The following is a 24928-nucleotide window of genomic DNA, read 5'->3' on the forward strand; positions in this document are numbered from 1 at the left end:
ATGTGTCCAATATTGCTTTATAATCTGTTGTACAATAGATGACCCGATAGTGGTCTATAATTAATGCATAAAATAGAATGTCAGTGATTTACGCTTGGTTTAATTTATTTGGTATTTTGGATTACATGAGAAAAAATTATAAAAATGCTGCAAAATACTAATGTACATGTGACAAAAAAATCCCCTTAGGCATAGTATTAAAGTTACCCAGGTTATATATTGTTGTGTTTACTTTTATCTTGCAGTTTTATGTATTTATCAGTGTGGACAACTTTATTCTGTAGACTAAACGGGATGCGGTCAGAATCCCGGCAAGTTGGATGTCGGCGCTGGTAGAATCCCAGCCCCGGCATCCCAACCACCACCACCCCGAATGTAAATAGTGTGGTTATGGGGAGGGTTAGGCACTAGTGGGGGAGGGTTGGGTTTAGGTTGCGGGGGGGGGGGGGAGTTAGGTGTAGGCACTGAGAGGGTAGGGTTAGGTTTAGGTACCGGGGAGGGTTAGGGTTAGGCACTAAGGGAGGGTTAGGGTTAGGCACTAGTAGGGGAGGGTTAGGTTTAGGGGGGGGAAGGTTAGGTTTAGGCACTGAGAGGGTAGGGTTAGGTTTAGGTACCGGGGAGGTTAGGTTTAGGCACTGAGAGGGTAGGGTTAGGTTTAGGTACCGGGGAGGGTTAGGGTTAGGCACTAAGGGAGGGTTAGGGTTAGGCACTAGTAGGGGAGGGTTAGGTTTAGGTTGCGGGGGTGGGGGTGGAGAAGGTTAGGTTTAGGCACTGAGGGGGTAGGGTTAGGTTTAGGTACTGAGAGGGTAGGGTTAGGTTTAGGTACCGGGGAGGGTTAGGGTTAGGCACTAAGGGAGGGTTAGGGTTAGGCACTAGTAGGGGAGGGTTAGGTTTAGGTTGCAGGGGGGGGAGGTTAGGTTTAGGCACTGAGGGGGTAGGGTTAGGTTTAGGTACCGGGGAGGGTTAGGGTTAGGCACTAAGGGAGGGTTAGGGTTAGGAACTAGTAGGGGAGGGTTAGGTTTAGGTTGCGGGGGAGGGGGGGAGGTTAGGTTTAGGCGCTGAGAGGCTAGGGTTAGGTTTAGGTACTGGGGAGATTAGGTTTAGGCGCTGAGAGGGTAGGATTAGGTGTAGGTACCAGGGAGGGAGGATTAGGATACCTACCGACAGGTGTTGGTATCCTAACCCTGTCGGGATGCCAGCATCAGGACTTTGACCGCTAGGATCCCGAGCGCCAGCATCCCGTACCCAAACCGACTAAACAGTAGTACTGAACTCACAAAGTGACTGCAAATTCCAGACTAGCAGACAATCACACAGACAGGGAAAGTAAAGGATGTAATGTGTTTGGGGCATTACCAGAACTAATTGCCTTTATATTCTTTTTCAGCCACAAGAGAGGGATAAAAGTGCATATTTTGGAACAGATGTTGAAAGTTTTGATTTAAACAATGAAATTACCTTTGAAGTTCAAGCTGAATGTGACAGCACCAACATAAAGAGTAAAGCAGTGCGCCTGGAAACACAGCTGGCAGCAGGTAAAAGACTGCAAAAAAAAAAAAAATTGTAATCAATTATATTTAGAGCCTGATTCAGCAGCGTACATAATTGCAACTACGTACGCAGATCGGCTGATTGTTCAGTACTGTGCATGCACCGCAATGGCATTGCAATTACCACACAGGAATCCATCGTGGAGGTAGTGACAAGTCGTGAGCGTTTGGGGGTGATGACGGGTGAGTGGTTGGTAAAACGCAGGCGTGTCTGTCCATTTGAACATAGTTGCATGGGCGCATAAATTATTCACTGCGACGGCATACACAGCTGGAGTACTCACTGCGTGCGACAAGACTTGTAGTTCCTGCGACTGACAAGTAAGAAAAAAAGTAAGGCTATTTGTTGGGGCACACTTAGATGAAAAATGAATATAGTAAGTTAAAATATAAATTTTATAACATATACAGAAAATAAAGAGGTAACCATATGCAAAATAAGGGAATTTTTTTTTGGTTTGAAATTTCTTAATATATAATTAGAAATAACTTTGGATGTTGAAATCAAGCACCCACAGATATGTGGCGAAATTATTAAAACAATTTCTGCATTCCACTATACACACTGGAAATGAGTATCCGTGATTCTATATTAGTGGAAAGTTCCCTGTTATTTAACATAAGTATGCTTATTGTACCATGTGCCGTCCTATGGTATGTATCAAGCAGTGAGCCTACAGCATCTGGTCTTCCTAGGTGGTCTCCCATACAAGTACTGACCAGGCCTATTACTGTAAGATCAGACGAGTTTGGGCATAATCAGTATGGCTGTAGATTACCACCGCAGATATATGGATTGCCTCTTGCACATGGTACAGGCATAAATGTATAAATGTGGGACTATCGCTTATAGAGAAGTCCAATTACTAAAACGCAGATTTAAAAAAAAGTAATGCATAGGCACACTTTAATTGTGGAGGCATAAGCATGTTATTTATACATATACATATATGGGTGTAAGCATACAATGATAATACCATCACTCTATGTAGAAGTCACTATAAATTGATATGTCCCAAATCAATTGATATCCACACACAAGTCAAATAATGTTTCACATTATAATCAGTTGATTACAATATCTCCCAGCCTGATTAGTCTCAATATAGACCAGGGATTCCCAACTACGGTCCTCAAGGCACACTAACAGTCCAGGTTTTAGGGATAGCCATACTTGAGCACAAGTGATTTAATTAGTACCTCAGTTATTTTTATTTAACCATCTGTGCACAATCATGGATATAACTAAAACCAGGACTGTTAGTGTGCCTTGAGGACCGAGGTTGGGAATCACTGATATAGACACACAGTGTTATCAATTGGTAAACAATATATCCTAACCTGATTAGTCTACAAATAGACAAGGTCAGCACACAAAATTGATTAATTTATAATATTGCTGACTGTTGTGTGACATACATCTGACAATATAATTAGGCCAGCAGTTTTAAAGGTCATATGATTAAGCACACCAGTGCTAAAATCTCACTATCAAATGTCATGCAGATCAGAGGTATTATTGGTTTCAAAGCACTTATAATTCAGCATGCCAGTGCTGGAAGCTCATTATCCCTAGTAAGTTGTTGTATTATACATTAATATGTGATCATAGAGAGGGAAAAACCAGCAGTCCCAGCATATATGGGAACATATGTACACACATGACACATAAATCTTAATCCTTAAAAATTGCAGGTAATATGTCATTAACACAATTTATAACATGTGACATGGTGGCATCAGTGTATTAAACAAACTGAAGGTGATATTGTATAATCGTGCTGATCAGACATAGAGGACTGTCAGCCATACGATACCAGTGTGAAGTAGTGTGGAGTCCGGTCCGTGCACAGACTGGTTCTCCTGAGGAATAAGCAGATTAGTAGAACAGAGATGACGCGCATTTTCGCCCAGAATGAGGCTTGTTCACGAGGTGCGAAACTCTCTGTTCTCTGCATTGCGTGCGATTACGCAGATGCGATCTCAATTGCGATCCATACTGAGTCAGGCCCTTAGTCAATATAAACTGCAATCCCAAAGTCGGTCCATTTGCCAGTCCAAGAACGAATGTAGTTCTAATAGAATTTGTGAGTCTTTAGGATGCACCACCACAATAGTCTTTATACTTGTTCATTTGACACTTAAATACCCTGGATGGATATGTTCCTTGGAGACGTTTTCTGAAGTTGGAGGATATGAGAGGATTTCTTCTTTAGGTTTCTATAATGAGACCATCACACCAGAGTTCACCCAAAAGACAGAATCAGTTCCTGTACATATCTTTTTTTTTAATTATTTTATTCATAAAAGTTTTCAAATGTTTTTACATAGCAAATGCAGAGTGATTTAGGCAGGCAAGCTGTTAAACTTTATGTGTGAGCTCATATACACCAAGTGTGCCCACCTTATACTATTGAATTAATCACCCAACGCGTTTTATTATGTAATTATTGACTTTTTCAAGGGTGTTCAATGTTTAGGTTAGCATCTTCAAAAATGGTATCAATCTTACTCGGGGGTGTATAATATACTAGGTAATTAGTAGAATAATCTTCCCTTCATAAAATAGTTACTTCTTAGGGACCACTCTATCCAAATACTTCATCATTTGACTGAGAAGCAGAACACACACAAGAGACAGCTGTAGTGTCACACTGCAGTTGAAGGTGTGGGGGCAGAACATTCCACCAAGCTGTCCTGTCTCAGTGTTTAAGCTCCTTTAGTCCTAGCCAGACTCCTGTCTTCAATTTGTCAGTCACCTGCACTCCGATCCCTGGGCCACTGTTACTGAAGGTGTGAGGGGTGCTGAAGCTGTGTGTATTGGACCGCCTAGTTAATACTGTAGTCTCCATTTTAACAAAACTGCATGCAGTGTCAGGTTATTGATAAGCGATGTGTTTAACCCTTATAGTTCACATATAAAAATAATAGGACATGGGGAACCAATACTTATTATAAACCCAATTGGTGGTTGTTTAATTATAATCACATTTTTTTTTTCTAGTTCATCTTGTGTGTATGCATATATTGTAGCTTACTGAGAAAATATTTTACCATAATTATAATAACTTATATGTATAACCATACATTGTCTTTAATTACAGGGGATAAGAGAACTTCTGTGAATAATTTCACCTGTGTTTGGTACTATCAGGAATATGTGAATTGCACGTGGCAACCCGGACTAGATCAGCCACCTAATGCTAATTACAGCTTGCTTTACTGGTTGGTATGAAACATTTTGTATTGCATAATTATGAGTACTAGATAATAATTTGGTAAAATTTGCGCAATAAAATGATAAAATAGCAGCTTAATAGACACCTAAAAAGAACTTCCAAATAAAATAACAAAGAAATAAGCGCTCCAATTCAATGGTGCTGCAGTGACTGCTTGGGTGGTCACTCACATCCTGTTTACACCAATATAAAATCACAGTACTTGCAGTCCTGCGCTCCACTGGGGTGGTTGCCAAATTTCAGAAAGTGTGTAGATGAGGGAATGTCACAGAATTAATTCTTATAGTGTTCCTTTTCACAATCTTTCATGCATACGGATGTGTTGAATAGTGGATATATCACTTTTGGTTCAATAATCCAAAATTGCAGCACTCCTTGGAAATACAGGGAGAGACGAGAGATGAGGCAGTAACAGCTCGGCCTCACCTCCGATAACTCAGGCACTACCTGGAGCTGGGGGCTGGGCCAATAAAACACAGAGAAAAAGAGCTAATGAAGGCAGGCCTCACTGTGAGGAGGCGTGCCGTGAGCTCTGACGATAAAGTGACTAGTCCAGGACGTACTCAGGCATCGGAACTCAGCAGCAGCCCTGATAAGGATAAGGATTGTATCAACTTTGTGATAGGCAATAGTATCTGTAACCAAATGACTGCTCTCACTTAGTGCACTGGACTAGAAGCATACGTGTGTCAAGTAAAACATCTCTCCCTTAAATACCCTGACTAATACAATGTATTGAACTCAGCTGCTAATCCCGGCTTGCGTTCCAGTCTAATGCGCAAGACAGGAAGTCCGTAAACAACAACTTCCGTGTTACGCTGTGAAATAGCTTCCGGAATTCGCCATGTGTCCGGTATGTGTTCCCACGTATAACCGGATGTCGTCATACGGTCATTTCCATTTACTAGGGATGTGTGTTCCAGTGCTTTCGCGCCTGCTCAATAATAACTTTTCAACTTTTGGAGGTAAAATCAATATATCCTGCTTATGGGATCACATTCTTAAAGGGACAGTGGTTCCACCGATAGTCAGAATTATCCGGAGGGTCCCCCGATCTATAATGCACATCAGGTCCATAAATTCCAAACAAAAGTCCATATAATATACCTCAAAAAAGGAAGAATATACATAAATAAATATGGATCAGCTGTTCTAATAAAACATGATTAAAAAATAACCTAAAATGCAATTAATATAACTGTAAAAAGCACTGAAGTTCAAACTCCCCATTAAGACCTTGAGGGGATAAGTCTTAAGCTGATAGATCCATTTCATTTCAGCTCTAGGGAGACGTAGATCTATATCTCTGGTTCTCATTTTATGGGGAATCAATTGAACCCCATAAAAAGCTTTTAAAAAACAGTCCTTGCACTTATGAACCAATTTAAAATGTGCAGACACAGTATATGTTTGGAGGCCCTTTTATTATAGATGTGCTTTGCCAAACAATTTTTTAACATTCTGCTGGTTTTTCCTACATAAAGTAGGCCACAAGCACATTCAAGAAGATACACTACATATTTCGAATGGCATGTGATAAAATCTTTAATTTGATATGTTTTACCATTAATCACAAATTCCTTCAAGACTCTGGCCCTCATTCAGAGGCGGTCGCAAGAAGCGAGCGCTCGTTCTGAATGAGGGCGGCTGCTTGTATTTTTTAGTGTGGCCTCCTGGTCGCTAGCTAAGCTGTGGGTTACCACCCACAGCTTTAGCGACCGACCAGGTTGATGGTCGCGATGGTCAAGACCATCGCGACCATTGGGGCTTGCGACGAGACCCTAAGGTTGGGTCTCGGCAACCGCAAGCCTCAGGGAGCTTCCTGCTCTGATCGAGCAAGAAGCTCCCCACTAACATCACTGCTGATGTCAGTGCGGCCGACCCACAAAACGGCACGGAACGCCTTAGTTTGTGTAGCCACCCCCGCCCCTCCTACAAAACGGGGCGAGCTGTCGGTCAACACCGACAGCCGCCCCTTTTGTAGTGAGCTCCGAAGCGAGAGAATTTCTCTCTCGCTTCAGGGCTTGCACACGTGCAGTGCGGCCACTGCGTGTGTGCAGGGCCTTAACATCTACCCGGTTGCGAGCACTCAGCGCTTTCGACTGGGTCTGAATGAGACCCTCTATCTTTAGAGGATACAGAGCTACACATAAGGCACGAGCCACACCTATGAAAGCCTCTTGTACGTACACTTTGTCTGATTTCATCTCCCAAATTACTATGAACTAATTTGGTTTTTAATGAGGGTTCTTTTTTATATATAAAAAACGGAGCTTCAGGAAGAACTTCTTTTAATATGGGGTCTTGTTTTAATAACTTCCAATTGTTTTTAAAAACTCTCTCTATTTCTTTATGATATTGGTCAATATAACCAATATCATAAAGAAATAGAGAGAGTTTCTAAAAACAAATGGAAGTTATTAAAACAAGACCCCATATTAAAAGAAGTTCTTCCTGAAGCTCCGGTTTTTATATATAAAAAAGAACCCTCATTAAAAACCAAATTAGTTCATAGTAATTTGGGAGATGAAATCAGACAAAGGGGTAAATTTACTAAAGTTCGATTTGGCATTTTGAGTGATTTGAGGTGCGATTTTCATTCGATTTGTATTCTATTTAGCTTTTGGGTTTTACTAAGGGCCAAATCGAATGTAAAATCGAACTTCAAATTCAATTTTTAGTCAAATCGACCTCAAATCGACCATCGGAAAAACATTGGTACTTTTACATAGCCCAACACACAAAACCCTTATTTACTATCATTCGATTTGAAATCAACCTCAAAATCGGACTTGAAATCGAACTTCAAATCACCAATAGAATAGACCTGCTTCGTGCTTTCTATTTGAGCATGAGCAGGTCGGATTGACACAGATACATGCAAATATCAGTGAGATGCCTGCATGTATCTGACTGTAAAAAGTAATTAAACAGTTAAAAGTAAAAAAAAAAAAATTGACGTGAGGTTCCCCCCCCAAATCAGAACCAGTCCCGGACTCTTCAAACCCAGGTCTGGTTGACTAAGTACAGGGAAAAAATTACGTAGGGTCTCCCTGTACTCAGTACAACCAGCACTGGGCTATGGGAACCAGGGCTGGAGAACCACAAGTACCAGCATGCAGGGCATTAAGGCCCCACTGGGACCTGTAGTTCACCTGCAAAGAAATGTTTAAAGAAACACACACACCTTACACAGTATAAGTTTGATACATACATACATACATACACACTCACACATACTCACCTATATCACCTCGAGTGGTCCCCTTGTCCAGTAGGCATCCATAGGTTAAAATAACAAAATGAGAAACCCGAACATCGCACTAAGGAATAATTATTCTAACCAGAATGATTATTCCTTCCCGAATGAAGCGCACAGACGCGGCTTCCTCCTTTGAAGCTCCGTGTCTGTGCATTCATTGGCTGAGAGAGGTCAGGCCCCGCCTCTCAGCCAATGAACGGCTCCTCCATTGAACTCAATGGTGGGAGCCGCAGGATAACCTTTACATGTTTGGACATGTACAGTATATGGTGACATTATTCTATACTCACAAACCAATGTGTATTAAGTGAATAAATTGTGACACATGAGACAGCTAAATGTATAACTTATAGAAGTGTGATTTACCACACAGATTGATTATTACCTTTTTGAGCCTTGCTGAAAGCTGCAGTGAGGCATATATAGTTTATTCTGTGATTAATGCATTCATTTTTTAGGAGTGCTTATAAATACTAAGTAACAACAATAATAATAAAATTCACCAGAATAACATATAGATAATTACTATCCATCTGTGATTATCTGAGCTGTGGTAATAATGTTACCTGATTAGGGATGATGTTAACATTGCAACAACACTATTTATGCCAGCACTGCTTAAAGTGATTTGTGAGCTGCATATGAATTGATCAGTCAGAATAAAACTGATATTATACAGCAGTATTAGTGTGACGCTACTCTATGCTCACAAACCAATGTGTATTATATTAAGCGAATAAATAGTGACACATGAGACAGCAAAAGATAATAAGTATTGTGATGTGATTCTCTGACCTTTAAAGGATTGAACCAGCAGTTATGCCTTATATTAAAGGAGGACATTATTGCTAAAGTTTTCACAAGCCACTCAAGTAGATGTGATATTATTACCACCAATATTGGTGTATTCCTTTATTAATTTAGCTTTATGACCAACAAGGAGCATTTATATGTAGATTATTAGATATATTGAATATACATATTTCATATAATTTTGCTCCGCTTCAACATAGTACATTGCTTTCATAATACTGGGAATTTGAAATAGTGGACCCTGCTTTTTTATACACTATTTGTTCAAATTTTTCTATCTTTATACACTAATCTATATGTATGTTTATCAATTCAATAAATTCATTTTTACCTCTAATTTTCACTGTACCATTCCCAGTGAATGGAATTTTTAGTATAATAACTAATGAAAGTCAAGTTTTAATATATTGATTTTGTGCATTTGCACCCATCTCTAACAACCCCTACCCTCTTTTGTTTAATATTGAATAGGATACTGATCTGGTTAGAAATAGTGTCAATCTGCCCACTAGCTTTAGCATGGTACAAGTGCATATTGTCAGCGGGTTTAGTTCATTCTGCGGTGCTATGGTGGTCCTTTGCAGTTTGTGCCAGTCACTGTGACCACCACTCGGCTCTCTGATTCAACCTAGAAAACCTGTGCTGGCCACTTATGTCAACAACTGCTTTGTTGGTATATTATTATTTCAAAAGTGGGAGATAAATTAATTATAAACCTCCCTACAAGCTCCTGCGGCTGCTGAATATTAATTGTTATCCGCTGTGTTCACAACACCTCTTTGGAGGGATACCTGTTAAAGCAGAATCTACTTTAGAGTAGTCCTAAAGACAATTACATTGCACTTTGGGCCAGATTCAGACCCGTTCGCAAGCAGCCACTCGCTAGTTCCTGGCCGATGTTATACAATTGCGCATGCGTATGCATCGCAGTGCGTGAACTAGTCAGAGCGATCGGGAAGCACTCGCTCGCCCAGCAGAGAAAGCCCAGCTGAATGAGTGACAGGTCAAGCCGTTTGCGGGTGGTAACAGGGGCAAGACACTGGAAACGGGGGAGTGGAGGTGCGAACGCAGGCGTGCATGAGCATCTTAACTCTGTTTCATAGGCATGCATAATTAACAGGCAACGTCATAGTACATGTCACCTTTTTGAATTTTACACTGAAGTGCTCGCAGTGCTTGCGGTAAGGTACAGTCAACCGCAAGCGATGCGGTCAGTTCCGATGGAACCCGATGTACTGATGGTTGTATATACTTCCTGGAGATGACGTGTGCTAGTGGGCAGCTAAAGACAGGCTGGTGGGCGTCTGCATACACAAAGTGATCGCACGCAAAGACATAGTGGGTATGCCTTGCCGTGTGATCACCTGCCTTGACGTCACTTAGCTGAATTTGCATACGCTGGGAGCGAGCGTCCGCATCTAGAGAGCGGGTCTGAATCAGGCCCTTTGTGATATCCATATTACCGCACTTGGCACCTTGAATTTATATAGTGCATCTGCACACTTTTTATGGTTCTGTTTTTCATTTAAATTTTTGTATAATTTTCATATTTTATTAAATTGTTTCCAACTATCCAAGGTATCTATACTTCCTGTTTGGATTCAGCGCTCCCTTATTCTCTCCTTCATACTTATCACAACTCTAATACACTGCAGGTCCTACTTAGGGAGCACCTCTCTAATACACTGCAGGTCCTACTCAGGGAGCACCTCTCTAATACACTGCAGGTCCTACTCAGGGAGCACCTCTCTAATACACTGCATGTCCTACTCAGGGAGCACCTCTCTAATACACTGCAGGTCCTACTCAGGGAACACCTCTCTAATACACTGCAGGTCCTACTCAGGGAGCACCTCTTTAATACACTGCAGGTCCTACTCAGGGAGCACCTCTCTAATACACTGCAGGTCCTACTCAGGAAGCACCTCTCTAATACACTGCAGGTCCTACTTAGGGAGCACCTCTCTAATACTTCAGGTCCTACTTAGGGAACACCTCTCTAATACACTGCAGGTCCTTCTTAAGGAGCACCTCTCTAATACACTGCAGGTCCTACTCAGGGAGCACCTCTCTAATACACTGCAGGTCCTACTCAGGGAGCACCTCTCTAATACACTGCAGGTCCTACTCAGGGAGCACCTCTCTAATACACTGCAGGTCCTACTCAGGGAGCACCTCTCTAATACACTGCAGGTCCTACTCAGGGAGCACCTCTTTAATACACTGCAGGTCCTACTTAGGGAGCACCTCTCTAAAAAACTGCAGGTCCTACTCAGGGAGCACCTCTCTAATACACTGCAGGTCCTACTTAGGGAGCACCTCTCTAATACACTGCAGGTCCTACTCAGGGAGCACCTCTCTAATACACTGCAGGTCCTACTTAGGGAACACCTCTCTAATACACTGCAGGTCCTTCTTAAGGAGCACCTCTATAATACACTGCAGGTCCTACTCAGGGAGCACCTCTCTAATACACTGCAGGTCCTACTCAGGGAGCACCTCTCTAATACACTGCAGGTCCTACTCAGGGAGCACCTCTCTAATACACTGCAGGTCCTACTCATGGAGCACCTCTCTAATACACTGCAGGTCCTACTTAGGGAGCACCTCTCTAATACACTGCAGGTTCTACTCAGGGAGCACCTCTCTAATACAATGCAGGTCCTACTTAGGGAACACCTCTCTAATACACTGCAGGTCCTACTTAGGGAGCACCTCTCTAAGACACTGCAGGTCCTACTTAGGGAGCAGCTTTTAGCACCAGAATTTTATTTTACTTGCGTAACAGCGCACCAATCTTTCTTTTTCAGTGTTCTGTACAGTTTGAGTTCAGTTCTGTACATTTGTATTCTTTGGACATCAGGATTTTGAAACATTTTACCTTGTGAAGACTTATTTGCGTGCACTGAGGACTTTGTTGTTAGTTGTCCTATTGTGTTTGTGTTTATGCCTTATGGTACCACTTAACTTCTGGAGATCCACTAATAATGAATTGGCATCTGACTGTTGTGGGGACAGGGCTGTTCTCTGGATGGGGTCCGTTCAAAATACCAACAGCTGGGATGCTAGCACTTAGAATGCCAGCGCTGGAATCCCAACACCTGTCAGAATCCCTGCATCCTGACGGTAAGTACTGGGGTTAGTGGGAGGGTTAAGGTTAAGGGTTAGGCACTAGGGGGGGAGGGTTAGGTTTAGGGTGCTGGAAGGTGGAGGTTTGGTTTAGGAACTGGTCAGGGTTAGGGGTAGGGAGAGGGGAAGGGCTAGGATACTGACCGACAAGTGTCGGTATCCTAACCCTGTCGGGATGCCGGCATCGACTTCCAGAGCGCGGGCATCCTGTACCCATCCCCTCTGGATAAATAGATTTCTCTTTACTACTATGTAATCCTTCAGTACTCTCCTATGTTCCATCTCTTACATTCCTTTTTTCTCCACTTTTCCTGTCTGCTCTGACTGAATGATAACAGACCAGTGGACTATCTATAGACTGACTAATTGACTACTATACTCTGCTGACTGACACATTCTGTACATTCTCATAACTAATTCACAACATGAAGTGGAATGACTGGAACTTTTGTTTTTTTTTAACATTATCTTATTCCTCTAAACCAGGGGTGGGCAATACACGGCAGTGCTGGGATGTGCATTTCAACAGCAGCTAAAAGACCGTTTATTGCCCACCCCTCCCCTGCTGTAGAGGGTAAGTTCTTTTCACCAGGGCTCTCCCTACCCACGGTCTGAACCGCTCTCTCAAACCCATCTGTTCTTGTTCTAGTTTGATGTACAAGTGTATTTTGTATGATTGTGTCCCAGACTGGCTGGCACTGATGAGCTTTGTAGTGCCTAATAGCTCACATATACTATCTTCTTATTTCAATCTATCAATGACTGTCTGAAATACTGCTACTTGCTTGTTTAGCAGTCTCTTTTGTCTATTATACTCTCTCCTTTCTCAATCCCGTCTCTCAGTACTTCCGTATGATTTTACCCTCTCCTACTCCCTGTTTTCACTCTTTTACTTACCTCCCCTCAATGTCTATTTAATTGCTTCTACTACTTCATGTGTCATACTGCCTACCTATTATCACCCATTCCACTCTTTTCTCTCAGATTGTGACCTGCTGCAGTTCTGTTCTCAGTTCAGCTCAGGCCCTCAGTGGCTGCAGGGCTGCAGCTTCTGATATGTGATTGGCCAGCCAGAAATGGCTCTGGCCATCTGACAATTTGGGGCAAGTCCCTGATCATATTGCACTGTCTGGCAGCTTGCTCCTCTTGTTCTCAAGCAGTTCATGACTCAGTGATTCTGGGCTGCACGCCAGCTACATGTGCATAAGTAATTGCTTTTATTTACAATCTCACATTGTTTATTTACATTACCTTTGCACATTGGTATTATTAATACACAATAATAAAGACAATGATTCACCTTTTTACTCAATTACCCCAGCTGGGTTGAAGTGCAAGCAAACTGGAGATATACTGTAGTACGAGGGTGGTTCAATAAATAAGGTAACCTCTCATTGCGTAAATATATTCAACTCCTACATATATGTCTAATCAACAGTATGGCCTTGATACAGATTATTTTTCCACAAGGTGCCCATACATGTCTAAGCATTTGTTCCAACGGTACACTAATGCAGCTATCTCGGCATAGAATAAACCAGTCAAGCGAAGCCACACAAAACAAATATTCGTCAAAAAGACATTTATTACAAAGTAAAATAAAATATATTATAAACGCTTAACTTGCTCGTCAACTCATCTACTTAGGACATTAATGGTTAATTTCCAGGAGCCCCCTCCAACATCTTGGAGCTGGAATCTCTCACATCAAGAGAAAGTCAAAGGCTACTGAATCTGAACTTTATATACCAGCCTACCAGTGAGCTCCAAACACACTTACAAATATGGGTATAAATCTGTTTCCAGCTACTCTATTGGTTAAATACTGATAAGACAAGTATAACAAACTAACGCATGCGTATAGACCTAAAGACGACTAGAGGATTTATGGCATGTCTAATTTTCACATTCCTTTGTACCACCTAATGCAATGCTTGATAGTGCTGACCACTATCTAATTCCTGACGCATTCATAAAAGCACTGCACACAACAGGGCTTACAGCAGCCATTTTGCTCTCCCATTACACCAGGACATGACAGCTTGCTGAACTTCACCATCTGTTGTGAATTGTCTACCACGCAGGTGCTTCTTCAATGGTCCAAAGAGACAGAAATAACTCTGTGCAAGGTCAGGGCCAGCACCTCCCAGTGGTACGCTGGAACAACTTACATGTGTGGTTGACTAAGTGTAACCTGCGTTAACATGCAGCAATACGATGCCTGTTCACAGCAACCCAGGTCGATTTTGACTAAAACAATAACTGTCAGTATGAACAGTATCTCCCTTGGTGAGGAAATCATCAAGAAGCATGTCCTTGTGGTCCCAAAACATGGTCGCCATGACCTTCTTTACTGTTGAAGCTGTTTTGAATTTCTTTGAAGGTGGGAACGATACGGGTTTCCATGTCATGGGTCACAGGATGCACCCACATTTCATCGCCTGTAACAATAATCTGCAGAAACTGCGCTCCCTCCTCATGGTACTGCATCAAGTTTACGAGAGACATTCCCATCCTATTGGTTTTGTGAACTTCTATGAGTTGCTTTAGTACCCAGCATGAAAACTTTTTTCCTGTTCCCCATTTGCTCAGGAACGATGTTGTCCAGAGTACCCCTGAGATGTTCAGTTCGTCAGCAATATCACCAACTCTAATGTGTCTGTCCTCCTGAACCAGACCTTCAATGCAGCACAAATTGTCATCTGTGGTGGCTGTGCTTGGCCGGCTGGATCGCTGCTCATCTTGAACATCTGGCCTGCTGTTTTCAGAAGCAGTGCACCAAACCCTATCCTGTTTCCATGACATGACGTTATCACCGTACACCTGGACAAGTTGGCGATGAATTTCAGCTGCCGATGTGCCCTTTAGCAGTATAAATCTGATCACACTACGCACCTCAATGTATGACCATGTTTCCACCAGCCCTGTCATCTTAAAACTGATGTTGGGACAGTATGACCGATATGAGGCGCAGTCTAATGGCCATGAGGGGAAGCAGTGGTCTACCTGCTCTGGCCTGGTGGGGAATTAAAATGAAATAGAGAGCATTACACATGTGAGAGGTCTTGTTACCTCACTTATTGAACCACCCTCGTAATATTAAAAATGTTCTAAAGATAAGCCTTAGTAACTGAAATGGAAAGATTTAACTGTGCATTTGGTCTTCATATGACATTGACGTACTCTATGTTTATTATTATTATTATTATTATTATATTATTTGATAAACCTGTTTCCATTTCCATGTAGGATAACTGACAAGCACCATTGTTCGCAACAGCAAAGTGGAACTGCAGTAGGGCATAGCATGCTTCCTTGTTCATCGTAGAACTGCAGTAGGGCATAGCATGCTCCCTTATATGCGTTCTTGTTCCTGGGAGAACTGCAGTAGGGCATAGCATGCTCCCTCATATGCGTCCTTGTTCCTGGGAGAACTGTAGTAGTGCATAGCGTGCTCCCTCATATGCTTCCTTGTTCCTGGGAGAACTGCAGTAGGGCATAGCATGCTCCCTCATATGCGTCCTAGTTCCTGGGAGAACTGTAGTAGGGCATAGCATGCTCCCTCATATGCTTCCTTGTTCCTGGGAGAACTGCAGTAGGGCATAGCATGCTCCCTCATATGCGTCCTTGTTCCTGGGAGAACTGTAGTAGTGCATAGCGTGCTCCCTCATATGCTTCCTTGTTCCTGGGAGAACTGCAGTAGGGCATAGCATGCTCCCTCATATGCGTCCTAGTTCCTGGGAGAACTGTAGTAGGGCATAGCATGCTCCCTCATATGCTTCCTTGTTCCTGGGAGAACTGCAGTAGGGCATAGCGTGCTCCCTCATATGCTTCCTTGTTCCTGGGAGAACTGCAGTAGGGCATAGCATGCTCCCTCATATGCGTCCTTGTTCCTGGGAGAACTGTAGTAGGGCATAGTATGCTCCCTCATATGCGTCCTTGTTCCTGGGAGAACTGTAGTAGGGCATAGCGTGCTCCCTCATATGCTTCCTTGTTCCTGGGAGAACTGCAGTAGGGCATAGCATGCTCCCTCATATGCTTCCTTGTTCCTGGGAGAACTGCAGTAGGGCATAGCATGCTCCCTCATATGCGTCCTTGTTCCTGGGAGAACTGCAGTAGGGCATAGCATGCTCCCTCATATGTGTCCTTGTTCCTGGGAGAACTGTAGTAGTGCATAGCGTGCTCCCTCATATGCTTCACTATATAGGGGGGCACTACTAAGGGCAAGGCATCGTGGGGCCTACTACTGCGGGCACTGCATAGGGGGACTACTAGGGGCACTGCAGAGGGGGGACTACTACTGGCGGCACTGCAGAGGGGGGACTACTACTGGGGGCACTGCATAGAGGGGACTACTACTGTGGGTATTATATAGGGGGACCACTACTGGGGGAACTGCATAAGGGTGCCCAAACCATATTCTTGCTTTTGGGCCCACCACTCTCTAGTTCAGCCACTGCCGGCGGTGGCTTTGCTTGCCTGGGGATTTTTGGGAGTTGGTTGTCTGGAGAGGCGGGTTAGCTGCTCAATAATGTGGCTGTGGAAGGGTGGTTTACCTGGGGTACCCCGTTAGTGGTGTGGCCATGGGGGTTGGTTGCCTGGGGCGAAGGTACTCAGTAATGCTGCCCCGTGGGAAGGGGGGTTCTGGCTCCTACACTTTCATCCTGGCCCCTAGGTTTTAGAAAATTTGTCATGCCCTGCAGTAGGGCATAGCATGCTCCCTCATATGTGTCCTTGTTCCTGGGAGAACTGTAGTAGTGCATAGCATGCTCCCTCATATGTGTCCTTGTTCCTGGGAGAACTGTAGTAGGGCATAGTATGCTCCCTCATATGCTTCCTTGTTCCGTGGAGAACTGCAGTAGGGCATAGCATGCTCCCTCATATGCTTCCTTGTTCCTGGGAGAACTGTAGTAGGGCATAGCATGCTCCCTCATATGCTTCCTTGTTCCTGGGAGAACTGCAGTAGGGCATAGCATGCTCCCTCATATGCTTCCTTGTTCCTGGGAGAACTGTAGTAGGGCATAGCATGCTCCCTCATATGTGTCCTTGTTTCTGGGAGAACTGCAGTAGGGCATAGCATGCTCCCTCATATGCTTCCTTGTTTCTGGGAGAACTGTAGTAGGACATAGCATGCTCCCTCATATGCTTCTTTGTTTCTGGGAGAACTGTAGTAGGGCATAGCATGCTCCCTCATATGTGTCCTTGTTTCTGGGAGAACTGCAGTAGGGCATAGCATGCTCCCTCATATGCTTCCTTGTTTCTGGGAGAACTGTAGTATGACATAGCATGCTCCCTCATATGTGTCCTTGTTTCTGGGAGAACTGCAGTAGGGCATAGCATGCTCCCTCATATGTGTCCTTGTTTCTGGGAGAACTGCAGTAGGGCATAGCATGCTCCCTCATATGCTTCCTTGTTTCTGGGAGAACTGTAGTAGGACATAGCATGCTCCCTCATATGCTTCTTTGTTTCTGGGAGAACTGCAGTAGGGCATAGCATGCTCCCTCATATGCTTCCTTGTTTCTGGGAGAACTGCAGTAGGACATAGCATGCTCCCTCATATGCTTCCTTGTTTCTGGGAGAACTGTAGTAGGGCATAGCATGCTCCCTCATATGTGTCCTTGTTTCTGGGAGAACTGCAGTAGAGCATAGCATGCTCCCTCATATGCTTCCTTGTTTCTGGGAGAACTGTAGTAGGACATAGCATGCTCCCTCATATGTGTCCTTGTTTCTGGGAAAACTGCAGTAGGGCATAGCATGCTCCCTCTTATGCTTCATTGTACCTGGGAGAACTGCAGTAGTGATATTCACCCAACAAGGTGGGTGACCACTATTTTGTTAGTGTTTTTAAAGTCACATTGACCCATATATATTATTTTAAAATTGCATTTGTGTAATGTATCATACCATTTATGTCTCAGAACTTTACCTATCTTTTATAAAGGAATAAAGGTACTCACCTGATGTCAGAGTTTACCTTTGCACTTGAGTCTATTGTTTTTTGTTATGATTTTATAAAGCCCTTATTTCCTCTCCAATCCCGTCTGACAAACGTATTCATAATTTCTATTCTTCTTGCAATATAACAGCTTTGTGCTGGGCACAACTGAGCTTTTGAGATCCAAGTTCCCAAAACTTACCAGCTAAGATATAGGGGACTTGATTATGAGTTATACACAAAGTGCGCTACCTTATGTTATTGCGAGAACTGTAGTAGTGCATAGCGTGCTCCCTCATATGCTTCCTTGTTCTTGGGAGAACTGCAGTAGGGCATAGCATGCTCCCTCATATGCTTCCTTGTTCCTAGGAGAACTGCAGTAGGGCATAGCATGTTCCCTCATATGTTTCCTTGTTCCTGGAAAAACTGCAATAGGGCATAGCATGCTCCCTCATATGCTTCTTTGTTCCTGGGAAAACTGCAGTAGGGCATAGCATGCTCCCTCATATGCTTCCTTGTTCCTGGGAGACCTGAAGTAGGGCATAGTGTGCTCCCTCAAATGCATCCTTGTTCCTGGGAGAACTGCAGTAGGGTATAGCATGCTCCCTCAAATGTGTCCATGTTCCTGGGAGAACTGCAGTAGTGCATAGCATGCTCCCTCAAATGTGTCCATGTTCCTGGGAGAACTGCAGTAGGGCATAGCATGCTCCCTCATATGCTTCCTTGTTCCTGGAAGAACTGCAGTAGGACACAGCATTCTCCCTCAAATGCATCCTTGTTCCTAGTAGAACTGCAGTAGGACATAGCATGCTCCCTCATATGCTTCCTTGTTCCTAGTAGAACTGCAGTAGGACACAGCATGCTCCCTCATATGCTTCCTTGTTCCTGGAAGAACTGCAGTAGGACACAGCATTCTCCCTCAAATGCATCCTTGTTCCTAGTAGAACTGCAGTAGGACATAGCATGCTCCCTCATATGCTTCCTTGTTCCTAGTAGAACTGCAGTAGGACATAGCATGCTCCCTCATATGCTTCCTTGTTCCTAGTAGAACTGCAGTAGAACACAGCATGCTCCCTCATATGCTTCCTTGTTCCTAGTAGAACTGCAGTAGGACATAGCATGTTCCCTCATATACTTCCTTGTTCCTAGTAGAACTGCAGTAGGACATAGCATGTTCCCTCATATACTTCCTTGTTCCTAGTAGAACTGCAGTAGGACATAGCATGCTCCCTTATATGCGTCCTTGTTCCAGTGAGAACTGCAGTAGGGCATAGCATGCTCCCTCATATGCTTCCTTGTTTATGGGTGAATGTGATATTGACCTGTTTATATAGCATTGGATCCATGTGTTTATGTGACTTTTTGGAATCGTGTGCATCTTCAGAGCCGTAACTAGACTTTTTGGTGCCCTGTGCAAGAGAGAGAATTGGCGGCGCCCCCCCTTATTTTTTAAACAGGGACATAAACAGGGACATGAAAAAGGGCCATGGCCCCATGGGGAAGGGCCAGGGAAGAGATAGGGGAGGTCAGGAGATGCTGGGGATAAAAGAAGAGGAAGCTACAAGTGAGAATGATAATAAACAGGAAAATTGACAGGCCAAAACAGCGCCCAATGCCCTGCGGTGCCCTGTGCCATGGCACTGGTCACACTATCCTAGTTATGGCCCTGTGCATCTTATGTAGTGTATATACTAGACAATCAAAAAAGGAGTGTTTAGGGGACTCAAGAGTCTGAATGTTAACATATCTGCAATATACTGTAAATAGTAACAAAACTGAGTTGCAGTTAGTGCAGTAAAGTAATGCCAAGTTTTAAGAATTCAAGATTTTTACAAAATTCACCAACATAAAAATCTAATAATTTATAAATTTACACTGATTATAAATTAACATTTTTATGCATATTTTAATTTTTTTCTGCAAATTAATTTTTTCTTATTTATTAATTTTTCAACTTACTGCAATCGTTAACAAAGTGTTCCTCTCACCCACATTGCTTACTTCAATAAAAATTAGGTGATATTCACCCAACAAAGTGGGTGATCCTTATTTTGTTAGTATTTTTAAAGTCACATCGACCCATATATATATTATTTTAAAATTGCAATTGTCTAATGCAGTGGTTCTCAAACTCGGTCCTCAGGACCCCACACAGGTCACATTTTCCAGATCACCCAGCAGGTGCACAGGTGTATTCATTACCCACTGACACATTTTATAAGATCCACAGATGGAGCTAATTATTTCACTTGTGATCCTGTGAGGAGACCTGGAAAAAATGCGCTGTTTGGGGTCCTGAGGACCGAGTTTTAGAAGCTGTGGTCTAATGTATCATACCATTTATGTCTCAGAACTTTACCTTTCTTTTATAAAGGAGTAAAGGTACTCACCTGATGTCAGAGTTTACCTTGGCACTAGAGTCTATTGTTTTTTGTTATTATTTTATAAAGTCCTTATTTCCTCTCCAATCCTGTCTGACAAACTTATTCATAATTTATATTCCTCTTGCAATATAACAGCTTTGTGCTGGGCACAACGGAGCTTATGAGATCCAAGTTCCCAAAACTTACCAGTTAAGATATAGGGGACTTGATTATGAGTTAGACACAAAGGCCCTGATTCAGACCTGCTGGTAGGGTCTCGTCTGCCGCAAGCCCCAGTGAGCTTCCGGCTCTAATAGAGCTGGACGCTCACTACTGACATCACTCATGATGTCAGTAGGGCCGCCCACAAACGGCAGGCGTTCCTTCAGGAACGCCTCCGTTTGTACAGCCACCCCCCCACCCAGTCTACAAAACGGGGCAAGCTGTCGATCAACATCAACAGCCGCCCCGTTTGTAGCGAGCCCCGTAGCGAGGTTCACAAGTTCCGTCATCTCTCTCCGCATACCCCAGATAGCACGAAAGTCGGCCTACACACCCACAACGCTACCATGACACTCCCATGACCGATCTGCTCTGAGTCCGCATGGTAACCTCCATTTTGCTGCCCAGAAACGCCAGTATGACATGCGACGCATATGCAGTCTATGATTTCTTACTAATTGCAGGATGTGTTCGCTTTGGGCTTGTGACCGAATCAGAATCAGGACTATTTTGTTTATTCTGTAGAGCACAGGAAAGAGAAGGGGTCAGGTTTGGTTTCAAAGTTACGTTATGGGCTTTTGAATGGAGTTTATTTTCAGAATATGATAAACCTAAGGAGAGGGCGGCATTTTAAATCTGGTCAGGTAAAGCCTGAGAGTAATATTATTTTATTTCATAAGTAGCAGACTTTTGAATGACAAAATGTCATCATATGTAATATTAATAAGTGAAGTGTAAACAATCAAAGCTAAACCTCAATAGGTGTGATGTCGACTGGACCTTTGGTCTTTAATATGTCATTAACATTTTCTATGTCTTTTTTGTTATTTTATTATGTGACATAACTGTTTCCATTTCCATATAGGATAAATGGTGCAAGCTCTTGTTCACAAGTCCAACATCTGAAACAGTAAGTATTGTGGAAAATACAGTATACTTTGATATCACCCATCTATGTAAAGGTCTAAGGTTGGGTACACACTAGAAGATGTGTACCCAGCCCGACATCCGCAGTGACGGAACCAGGCATCGGCAAGTGCATACACACTTGCTGATGGCAGGACAGGAGCGACGGCGGAGGCCATGCTGCATTCGGCAGCATGGCCCTCGCTAATGACATCGAGTACCGGATACACACTAGACGATTTGCTCGATATGTCGCTACGATACGCCGGATTGGACGACATATCGTCCAGTGTGTACCCAGCATAGAGTGCAGCATAGTGTAATTTTCCATCTGCATTATAGACATACATTAAGTGTGTGGGGGAGAAATATATATTATTTGTTGACAATACAGCCAGTACAATGGCATTCTGTGTTCATTTTATGCACTTGGATTTCAGGTTTCATCAACTACTGGACACAGGGAAGCACTGTGAATATTATACCCAGAGCAATGGGATTCCTGTTGGCTGTCATTTCCAATTACATAAGCCATTTACTGATTTCAACAGGCTTGTTATGGTGGTAACAGACAGATCAAAGAATGTCAGACCTTACATCTCCTACATACATGTCAACAACATAGGTATGTATATGTTATTCAAGATTCCATATGATTGTTATAATAGTGACAGAGCACCACCAGCCTGGGGTTCTGTGATCACAGCATGCTAGAGGGTAACTTTCGCACATTTTCTGGGTTGATCCGATATTCAGTTTATCAAGTTTCTAAAACAATTGAATTTGTTTTGTCTTTTGCCAAGATTTCGATCTCCATTAGAAAAAGACATAAGTATAGTAAATGTACTGAACATAATACCCCAATGGATAGAAGAGCACTATACCAAGTCTTAATGTACTGTATGCTAGTGTGACAGTTTTTATGACCAGAACACAGTTATAGTAACTCCCAACATATTGCCCAATTCACCCATTTACGCTGCTGCTTGTACAAACCATTGTGCCTTCTGTTCTGCTTCATCCCTCAGCTCAGCATGCAATGATGCATATTCAGGTCAAAGCAATGTCTACCTTCCAGTCTGTGGCCTCTTACCCTCATTCATATGAGCTCCTAAGCTGGGTACACACTGACAGATATATTGGCCGATCAATTGATATTATATTACTGTGACCCTTGTATACAGCCCATCTGTGTCACCCCCATCTGTCTGCCCCCTCCCCTTTAGAATGTAAGCTCTCACGAGCAGGGCCCTCTTCCCTCATGTACTTCTCCTTCACTTAATTATACTTTATTTTACAACAGCACCCAACCCTTGGTTACTGATACCATGCTGCTTATTTAAGTATTATGCAGCAATGTTTTAATCATGTATCTGTCCTGTATTGTTTGTACTGTTAATAACTGTTTCTTGTGTGCTCATTTGTTTATGTACATTGTAAGGCACTGCGGAACCCTGGTGGCGCCATATGAATAAAGGATTATAATATGTCCGCGAACGTTTTTCACAGACATATCGCATTGGCTGTGCTGCATAGCCGATGGACAGATATGTCTGCAGACATATCTTTCCATCAATAAGTGTGTATGGGCGGTCTGCAGACCGCTTGTACACATGCATCGGCAGCCGCGGGGAGGGGGACTGACACGCCCCCTCCCCCGGCCAGCGGGACCCGCCCCCTTCTACACACTGAACACAGATGATGATTGTTCAGTGTGTATGAACAACCATCATTTGCAGATATATCTGTTTAGTGTATGCCCTGCTTTACAGCGATTTCCTAATCTCTATAAGTTACCAACTTGGGAACGCACATATTTACAGTATTGAATGCATTGGTCTGCTTGTGCCTTTTTGCAGGCCATGCTCAACTTATTCATCGTGAATGTTTGAATGACATCCTGTTAATCATAATGATTCATGACCCATCCAAACTTGCTTTAAAAAAAAAAAAAAAGTAATTTGCTCTGTTGAATGGATAATGGAATAGAAAAACATCTTTAGATTTACCTAATTTATACACACATCTCGTTGTCATATTCGGGGAACAGATGAAACATGTTACTATTCATACTGTATAGGAATTTATATTGCCTCTATGGACTAGAATATATATTGTATGCTGAATTGGTAATCTTGTTAGTAGTAAATATCACTGTGGTTTATATTATATAATTTATTGTATTTATAAACTTGTAATCAGAAATATTTGAATCTTCCAGCAAAGCTCAGACCACCCACCATAAGCAGTGTGTCTAGGACGCAAAATCATAGTATATATGTAAACTGGAATGCATCAGAAGTGCATAAAGATTCGTTATATGAAGTACAACTAGAAATGCCCAATGGCGAAAAACAAAATTTTAAGGTATGGAATTATTTGTCTTATTAGATCAAATACTTACTGAAAAGCATGTATAATAACCATAGGGAATGATAACAAACCCTGAGATAAGCAGGGCCGCAGGGAGATCTATCGGACAATGGAACTACAGGATGTGGTCAATCATGTGGGAGTGTGGCCACACCCCTTTTTATATGCTGTGCTGCTTGCTGAAGACGGCATGGTCACATTGTCTAGGGTACATGTCTGCAACTCCTCTTCAGCCCGGGTCCCCGGACATGTGCGGGCTCAAATTCTCGGTTTTCTGTCCCTACTTCCCCACACTCTCGCTCCTGCAGGTAGGGAGAACAGCGCAGGACAATATGTTTGTTTTTATTTTAGACCATTGACTGTAGATTTCTGCTTTTCAAGCAACTATGCTGTCTAACAACAGACAGTTCATAGCTCCCATCATTGGGGTGGTTGAGATCGGGACATTAGCACACGCATGAAAAAGGAGTGTAGACTCGCAGTCCAGAGGCATGGCTGTGAAGCACGCCCCAGGGTTTTGTCACGCTGCGGGCTTGCCCAGAGCTTCCCAAGCTGCTGGGTTGTCCCCAGTCCCTCTCTATAGTGCATGGATGTGCACAGCATTCATTCATCACTGCTCTGCTATACAGAGCAGCAGATGAGAGGGAGAACCTCCCAACCTTGCCCCGATCCCTCGCCCCCCCTTCCCATGAGACACTGCAGCCCACTGGTTGGACAGTGCCCAAAAAGTGGGACTGTTCAGCCAAAATCAGTATGGTTAGGAGGTATGACAGTTAACATATGTATGTTCCTGGAAACTGGTGTGCAGGAAGGTACCCCCTGCCATGCAGGTGTTTAGGTAACAGATGGTCCTGGTATGCAAACTTGTCACGGATACAACTATCTAGAAGGAAGGAGATGATGTGAGAGCCTCCCTTTCTCAAAGCAGACCAACACGCCGTACCGAACCGAGAAACACTCCCAAAGAAAAGAGGAATCCGGGTTTAAGTGAAGATCATGACTTGCACTTTTAGCCTCAGATCCCGAGTTTCAGCTATATGGGTACTCATGTATCAGGTGAAGACTCGACCTTGCACAGGAGTGCAAGGCCCACTGTCCGCACAGAAGGAAAGATAGATAGAAAAGTGACAGACAGA

General features: G+C 43.1%; 1 protein-coding gene across 1 annotated transcript in view; it reads left to right on the forward strand.

The window, feature by feature from the left end:
• Nucleotides 1-24928, forward strand: part of LOC148538624 (interleukin-13 receptor subunit alpha-1-like) — an 82972-nt gene that overhangs the window by 25554 nt on the left and 32490 nt on the right. Inside the window, exons 3-7 of the mRNA XM_088453505.1 lie at nucleotides 1388-1535; nucleotides 4655-4775; nucleotides 21379-21423; nucleotides 21860-22044; nucleotides 23641-23786. Of these exons, the coding sequence (XP_088309631.1) occupies nucleotides 1388-1535; nucleotides 4655-4775; nucleotides 21379-21423; nucleotides 21860-22044; nucleotides 23641-23786 (645 nt within the window). The remainder of the gene's footprint in view (nucleotides 1-1387; nucleotides 1536-4654; nucleotides 4776-21378; nucleotides 21424-21859; nucleotides 22045-23640; nucleotides 23787-24928) is intronic.

Source organism: Taudactylus pleione, unplaced genomic scaffold (assembly GCF_031769625.1).
Source record: "Taudactylus pleione unplaced genomic scaffold, aTauple2 ptg000039l, whole genome shotgun sequence".
NCBI lineage: Eukaryota > Metazoa > Chordata > Amphibia > Anura > Myobatrachidae > Taudactylus > Taudactylus pleione.